We start from the raw sequence: 8,590 nt of genomic DNA, 5'->3' as shown, positions 1-8,590 counted from the left end.
GTCATCTTCAAAAGTTTCCAATAATTTTCTACTGAAAACATAATCCAATCATTCAATAATATTTTTGTAAATATGATCATACTCCCTCCATTCATTTATCTCCTTCATCTAAGCAAAAACATTTTATTCAAAAATCTCCTTCATATTACCTTGGGACTTGCCTACATTTATCGTCGTTTTGCTGCTCATTGGCTACCACTTGTCTGCATTTATTGTCTCTTTGCTGCTCATTGGTTGTTCCTTGCCTATGACTCCTCATACGTGCTCAGCCCGAGATGATTAAATGTAAAGTGAGTGCTTTTACTATGCTCTTTGGTCATTGTGCCGAAGGCTAAAACGAAGGAGATAAATGAACGGAGGAGGGAGTACATTTGTTTTTGTCGATCGAACACCGTGAAGACGAACGGGTCGAGCTAGCTAGCTATTATCGGTTGTATCATTATGTTATCATATCACATCAAACTAGCTACTCTTCTATCCTAAATTACAAGTCATTTTAAGTATCTTAGAGAGTTAAAGCATCTCAAATTTAACTAAATTCATATAATAAAATAACAATATTTATAACTCCAAGAGCTTGGCTAAAATTAGTAGCCAAATTTCATTATTTAGCCATTTTGTAAAATAGAAAACTTCGTAAAAAAGAAGAGGTCCACAACAGTCTTGCTATTTTACAAAATCATATAGCTTGTGTCAGTGATTGACTATATATGGCCAGCGAAAATTAAGAAATAACTAACTTTCTATTTTACAAAACTATATAGCAAATTCTAAAATAGTCTCCACAACAAGAATAGCTAAGTTGTTGGAGTTGCTCTTAGGTTTTTATATTTTTCATTACTTGATCTCATAATTTTTTTTTAATTTTTCTATAATTTTAATTAAATTTAGGATACTTAACTCTACAAAATTCTTACAATGTCACGTAATTTGGGGTGGAGAGAGTAGCTATTATTGATGACCACGAGCCGTGAAGACGAACAGGTCGATCGAGCTGGAAGACGGCCGCCTCTGGCGAGGTGCTGGCGACCTTGAGCAGCGAGAAATTGCGCGCCATCCTGAACCCGCCGGTGCCGCCCACTACGGCTGGCACGCTCGAGAGCGCCCTCTGCCGAGGAAGCTCTACCTGCCATGCAGGACCACGAGTACACGTGCGCTTCTCTCCTCCGCCACCGGACGCGAGGACGGACGCCGGCGTGAAGAGAGCCAGCTGCAGCAGCAGGGCCAGGAGTACCAGCGGCAGCAACGGCGAGGAGGCCATTCCTCACGGCGGCACGGTGACTCGGCGCCAAGGAGAGGAAGATCGCCGCACATGGATAGGCGCGTCTGCTAGGCCGCGCATCTTTGAAAAATCGAATCTAGTGAAGAAAAAAAAAACTGACTTCACCGGCTTTTAGTCTCAATTCTAGTTCCACGAGCATTTACGCGTCTCAAATCCAATGGTCGATCTTTAGTGACACAGACCACATGCGTTTTTTGTAGGTGGATATTTTGCTTTATAGGGATAACCTTGACAACTATCTTTTTCTTTTTCTTTTTCCTTTTTATCTAGATTCTACAGTGTTGTGTCCAGTTTAGACTTTGGAGCGAGTCATCCATGTCCATACGTTTTTACTTCGTTTTTTATTTTATTTTTTATTTCTATTTTTATATTAACTTATTATTGTTATACAACAAAAGCATATGTATCTAAGTTATGTGAATCGTAAAATCTAGTTTAGCGAGCAGTCGCACGGAGCCAATGTTTCTATTATCTGAGGATGCCGTATGGTGGGCCCCTGCTTCATGCCTCTTGCATGATTACTTGTTTGTTTGGCTGATAAGAGCAACTCCAGCAGGCCCCTATTTAAGCTCCAATAGCTAAATATGAGTGCCTAGGCTAAAAACATTACTCCAGCATATTTGGCTGGGCACCCATATTTCTCCCTCAGACCCCATTCCTGTTGGCCTAACAGAACAGCCCCCATCCTCCATCGCGTGTCCTAGCTCCAGCATATGCTCCCTCTCTCTCTCTTCTCTTGCACGTGCATGACACTCTACTGTAACCGACTCGATGCTCTAATTGTGTCCCTGTCCAAAGGAAGAAGAAAGAGGAAGAACAAAAAGACAATGATAAGTGGGTCCATTCTGTCATTCTCTCCGGAATAGGTTTGGGAGCCCAAATTTTAGTGCTACTGTTGGAGTTGAAGCAAAAAAGTTGAGCCCAAAAAGTAGGGGGAGCACCCAAATTAAAAATAGAGGCCTAGTTTTGGGGCTACTGCTGGAGTTGCTCGCCATGACAGAAAGTACTGCTCCCTTACTATTTTTTCTCACCATTCTCTCACCTTGAGCTCGGCAATTTATCCGTAGTCATGTTCATGGGCTGACGTCCGTTTAATATTCTCGCTTTTTCTTTTAATTTTTTATTTCTTTTTCTCTATCGGATTTTATTTTCTCACTTCCTTTTTTCGTTTCCTTTTTATCATATTTTGAGAAATTTTATTAATATAAATTACATAAAAAGTTGTGTTGGATAAATTGTATGTATATTTTTCAGAAGATGTTAGGCAACAATAACTTACATACATATGTTATGTTATTCGTATAATTTATTATAAAGTTGTATTTATAGAAGTAATGTTGAGGAATTGTTACTAATAAGTTTGCCCGCTAGTAGATATGATTAAAAATTGGGCTTCAAAACTTACATAGAAAGTTATCATGATAGTTTATAATTTGGTAATGTTTTTTTAAAAAAATAGAGTTGCGGAAACAAATTTTACTGGAAAAGAAAAGTGGCGGAGGGTTGTGGGATCCGCTGATTTTGAAACTAGCAGTTCTTCGCTGATTAGTGAAGTCGGATTTTAGTTCAGTTGAGAAGGAGATAGAGAATTGCACATTAATGAGATAGACAACTTTAGCATTTGACACTGGTTTTTAGGAAGTACAACTGTCTGAACTAAAGATATCGCTCGGCTCTCATAGTTAATTTTCATAGCTTATATAGAGCCGTTTGGCATTGTTTCTTTGCATAGTTTCACAATAGGAAATCATTCTTCCTCAACCAAACAACAAAAACTCACAGGATTTTACTGAGGATCAAACTTTTTAATTTACACAAGGAACTGAAAGGTATGAAAATAGACTCCTCACTTCCTCCTATTCTCACCACTAGAATCACTTTTCACCTGCTGCTATATTGATCCTCACTTGAACCGTTTGGTAAGAATCAAGAAGTAAAACTACTAGTAGACGTATATGTGTTTCATGATTTCTAATTTGTTAGGAAGTGGGCTCAAATTTCCAGACAAATCTTTCATGGGCTATAATAAGTGGCTTGTAATGAGGAGCCCAAGACTATTCAGGACATGCCCGACTTAGGCCTGCTGGTGTATATCCTTCGGTAATCGAAACTTCAGTTTTGGCCCAGTCTTTTTAATTTAGGCCCAGAATGCTCTAGCTGGCTGTCTAAATTACCTCCAGTCACACGTCACAGTAGTACATATCGGAATCCTCAAAAAAATATATAATCAGAAGAAGTTCATTTTATCCCCTCAGGTATCACAGTCGTCTGATTTTTTTTTCCGCTGATCTAGAAAGCAGTTTTTTAATCTCCGCAACTTTAAAAACCATTCACTTTTACATCCTGGCAATTTGATGGTGGTTTTGATGATGTGACGTCTCTAAATTATTTCACTCACATGATTTTGAGAAGCTAAATCAGATTAGAAATATTTTTATAAAAGTATAAAAAACTCAAAATTTTATTTAAATATATTTTACATGGAAATATAATGCAACTAAAAATCCTAAAACCTAGTTTAATCTTAAAAATCCATAGAAAAATTACTTTAGCCCAAAAATTTATTGAACTTGTTTTAGAATTTTCTAAAACCATGTCTATGTTATGGTGCCTAGCTTGAAAGTGTTTGCATTTTTATAGACTTATTTTGGTGCTTATTTATAATGGTCCATTTAACTTAGATGTTTGAATTGGCAACCGCAACTTTTTCATTTTTTTCAAAAGAGATTTCATCGAGCATTGACAGCAAAATTGGTTTTCTTGAGTTGCATATATTTGCACTGGGGTGGTTGTAGACGTGTTGTAGAAATAGTTAAACTACACATATTCATGCAACATAACGCAACATCATGAATTTATAGCCCTTGAAGACAAATCCTGAGACGCAGGTGGTCATCGTTGGTTCACTTTCAACCAAGTCGGTAGGTAAGAGTCCCCCCTTAAAACTCCATAAAAGGGTTATTTGGACATTTTAGTATTCTTTTGGGGGGAAAGGTGGGTGTTGGAAGAGGGGTGTATAGAGAATACATAGTTTTTATAGATGAGTGGTTATTAAGATAGTCAGGCACGAATAGGTGAGAGGGTGAAGATTGAAGTTACTAATTTGTACCATTTACAAAAACATTCAGCCTCTCCCACAATAATAAATAAAAATAAACAAACACTCGAAACCAAAGCACCACTACGTTTTTGTGAATGAGGTATATTGTTTAGATATTTTCAGTACACTTTCCACAGCACATATAGCTGTGCTGTCGTCCCTTGCACCCTTGGTAGCGTTCTTTAGACTTGGTGATCTTGCAGAATGACAACGTGCATATGGGGGCAGCCGAAATCGAAAAGAAGGAAAATAAGAAATGTCTTCCTTTTCAATTTTCATGTTGACAATAGTATTCAGAGGATAAGATCAAGAGCAGGCGGCAATAATGCAATCAGAAAAATATGTGCTTGAATTAAACTTTACTCCATGCTAAGATATGGACTGCAGCTAGCATCATAACACTGGGGGCCTGTGGCACTCATCCTCGAAATTCTTTGGGTCCCAACAACCCACAACGTTGCACACCCACTTGGGAACCATGGCCTAGATGGAGCCGTGCGTGTTGTCTGGCCATTCGTGCACCGGTGCTGATGCATGCGTACTGCGTACTCTTGCAGCATATATATATAGCTACATATATACTGAATTTATCTCTTCCACAATAAAAAGAAGGTCGTCTCAGTGAACTCTCGATCGGACCTTATTCAGGCGGCTTCTGAAGTCGTGACCATTGGCCTACCGCGTTTGGAAGAGCGCTCGGTGAAATTGACAGCACGTGCTTTCCAGCTCAAGCACCAATAAGCAGCAGGGAGATCGATCGACGACCTCTCGGTATGGAGAGCTACTACAGGCTTGCAGATTTTCTCACCATTTTCTTACTCAGAAATATCTGGCCATGCACGCACCGTCCGCACGCCCGCGTAATCTAGTACCAGTACTACTCACTAGATATGGTAGGTGACAGGAAAAAGACAAACGAATGAATCATGCATCATATCATCATCATCTACTCATTCACCTTTACGTTAGATTAACGAATGAAGCCCTTATTATACTGTCCTTGAATTTGAACGGGTCAAATAAAACACCACCAGAGCGAGACATGCACTTCACTTCCCCTGCACCTGTCCAGTCAGCCGCGAAGCGAAGCAGCTCTCTGCACGAAGCCACCTGGACGACCCCCGGCGCGGGTCGTACACCAGCTGCTAACCTCGTCGCGCACTAGCCTACCCAAAAGCGGCTTTTGCAAGACCTCAGATTGCACCACCCCGGCCCAGCTGGTTGCCGCGATCGTGGCGACTCCCCGTTCGCCGGGCCGGCCGTCGAAAAGCTAGCCCCGGCCCTCGAGTTGGGAGAGGCCCCCACTCTTTTTTCCGTCGTCACCCGGCTAGCTGGTGTGCTTCACAGCTAATCTCTAGCCGAGCGCGTTGAGCGGGCAGGAAACGCGTCTCGTCACGTCGTCTTCGATCGTCTCGAGAATGTTTTCACCAACTCCAGCCCCGGTTCCTCGGTTTTTTAAAACCCTCCTCAGATCCTCCCATTTCAACGTAACAACACTGAGTAGGAGTAGTAGTCTGTCTGGATAGCTAGTAGGGTTTATCCTTCCACCTTCGGTTAATCATCATCATCATTGCTGCCAATCTGTTGTCGTCAGTCGTCACTACTTGTGCAGCTTGTGCCTTTCACAAGTCCCTTGCCTGGCGCGCGTGTTTGATGCATGCAATGTAGTGCGTCGATCGATGGTATCGGGACGGACGTGCAGATATGATGGAGCAGCAGAGGCGGCAGGAGGAGCGGAGGACCACCACCGTGCCGACGACGACGACGTGCGGCGGGCGGCGCGCGAGGGCGGAGACGCGGCACCCGGTGTACCGCGGGGTGCGGCTGCGGGCGGGCAAGTGGGTGTCGGAGATCCGCGAGCTCCGGAAGCCCAGCAGGATCTGGCTCGGCACCTACCCGACGCCCGAGATGGCCGCGGCGGCCTACGACGCCGCCGCATTGGCGCTGCGGGGCGCCGGCACGGCGCTCAACTTCCCCGACGCCGCGATGGCGCGGCCGGCGCCCGCGTCCGCGGCCCCGGACGACGTCCGGGCCGCCGCTGCTGCGGCCGCGGCCGCGATGGCGGACTGGGAGGACATCCGCCACGGAAGAAGCGGCGGCGGTCGGCACGACGACCTGTGTGGTCACAGTGGTGGCGACGCGGGTGCCGTGGCGGCCGCCGGCGTTGTGGACGAGGACGACCTGTTCGAGATGCCGCGGCTGATGCTGAGCATGGCGGAGGGGTTGATGATGAGCCCGCCGGTGCTCGGCCCTGCGGCGATGGAAGCCGACGAGGAAGGCGTCAGCCTGTGGGATCACTCCTGGTGATGCGCTGGCGAGCCACACTGCTTTGGTGGTACTGGGAGGCGGTGTAATGTGAGATGAGGACGGGCGCCACGTACTGTAAATGGAAAGCGTACGTGCATGTGGTGTGGGATCACAACAACTGATCGATGTGGGCAGAGGAATGTGTTGGTGGTGGCCAGTGGGGCGACATGTACGCGCTCTGTGATCGATGTTCTTGTACGTACGTTACGTAGCATGAATGATGCAGACACGACAGGGATGCGCGCGTATAACGAGTTTGCTACGTGCTCACTCATCGTCACTGTAATAGTATTATATATTATACAAACGCAGTACAGTCAGCCTGGCTCTGCAGTTTTGAGGATCATCCGGAAAACATGACACCATGAGCCCATGAGACTAGTTTTTTTTTCATTTGTGATACGATGAATAAAGCATTTAGTAGTACTACATAATGTGCATCATGTATTTAGTTCATAAAAGACAATGGTATTCAAGGCTGTGGACATCACAACGCCTCCAGTTAAGGCTCCGTTTGGTTTCAAACGTTAAAGTTTAACGCCCGTCACAAATCGAATATTTTGACACATGCATGGAGTACTAAATATAAACTATCGTCCATCACAATGAATGTTTAGACACATACATAGAGTACTAAATATAGACTATTTACGAAACTAAAAACACAACTAAAGAGTAATTTACGAGACGAATCTTTTCAACCTAATTAGTCCATAATTGGAGACTAATTGTCCAATAAGACAAACATATTATAGTACCTGTTAAACTTTAACAACCCTAAGCAAACGCCCCCTAAGAGCCTGGCAAATAATTACTTTTGTGCTCTCTGTGAGCGGAACTTGAAGATAGCACACCATCTTTTCTTTGAATATCCTTTTGCAAGCAGCGTTTGGGCCTTGGTTGCCAATTGGAGTGGATGTCGGAAACTACACCTACAGCTTTGGCAAAATGAGTGTGATCTGAAAGTTTGTTTTCTCTGGGTCTTTATGGAAGCAGAGAAATGCTTTTGTTTTTAGAAGTATCAGGAGGATGAGCGGTAAACTTTTTTCGAAATCAAGGAAGAGTGCTATCTCTGGTCCATTTCAGCGGACATGTCCTTAAGTCCTTATTGGTTGGGAATACCACTTTTATGTAATAAACCTTGTAATGTTTTTTTTTCTAAATCCCCCACAACCTAGGCTGTAGGCGGTCGCGTTTCTCACGCATGTAAACGTTACTGTTGACTTCCTTCTTATGATAAATCAAAGACAGATCTTTCAAAAAAAAAGACAACGGTATTCAACAAAAGAAACTATAAAAGAACGGTAAAAATAATGTATAATTACTTCAAAGATTATTGCTGTCTAAAACATTTATTCTCAATGACGTATATAGTCAAACCATTCAATCTTTCTTGTAGTAAACCATTCAATCTTTCGTGTAGTATAGTTGACCTTAAATAAATTTTTGATAATTTTAATTCGGATATGAAATGAGCAATTATCTCACTAATCAGTGATTAACAATGAACGAATAGGCTGGGGGTGAGCAGCAATTGTCAATCGAGCACACCAGATGTGGATCAGTAGATGGTTCATGCCTTGGGCGTGAGGCGAGCGAGGAGCCAAGAAAAAGAGCGATTAACAGGCCGTTTGCTTGGTTGATAAGTCATGACTGAAAAAAATTATTCGTTGATTTATTGTGAGAAAAAAATACTATTTAATAATAAATTCGATAGATAATCTCAAACAAATAAGCTGTAAGATTTTGACAGGAGAGAAGCCCGGAGCACAACTGACCGAATAGATTGGCCTTCGATGATTTTTTGATCTATAGTCAATTGAGGAGAGCGGACCGCTGTTTGGTTCACCCCACTAAAGTTTAGTCACCTTTAGTCACTAAAATACCAAACACCCTCTCTT

The 8,590-nt window shown here is 42.9% G+C and overlaps 1 protein-coding gene across 1 annotated transcript; it reads left to right on the top strand.

Annotated features, from left to right (window-relative positions):
- LOC8063179 (ethylene-responsive transcription factor ERF024) lies at window positions 5,889–7,193 on the top strand. The gene has a single exon (XM_002467581.2). The coding sequence runs from the start codon at window positions 6,087–6,089 to the stop codon at window positions 6,687–6,689; it is 603 nt and encodes a 200-aa protein (XP_002467626.2). The 5' UTR covers window positions 5,889–6,086; the 3' UTR covers window positions 6,690–7,193.

The sequence above is a fragment of the Sorghum bicolor genome, chromosome 1, assembly GCF_000003195.3.
Source record: "Sorghum bicolor cultivar BTx623 chromosome 1, Sorghum_bicolor_NCBIv3, whole genome shotgun sequence".
Lineage (NCBI taxonomy): Eukaryota > Viridiplantae > Streptophyta > Magnoliopsida > Poales > Poaceae > Sorghum > Sorghum bicolor.
The sequence above is the reverse complement of the archived record's forward strand: the minus strand, read 5'-3'. Positions and strand labels throughout refer to the sequence as shown.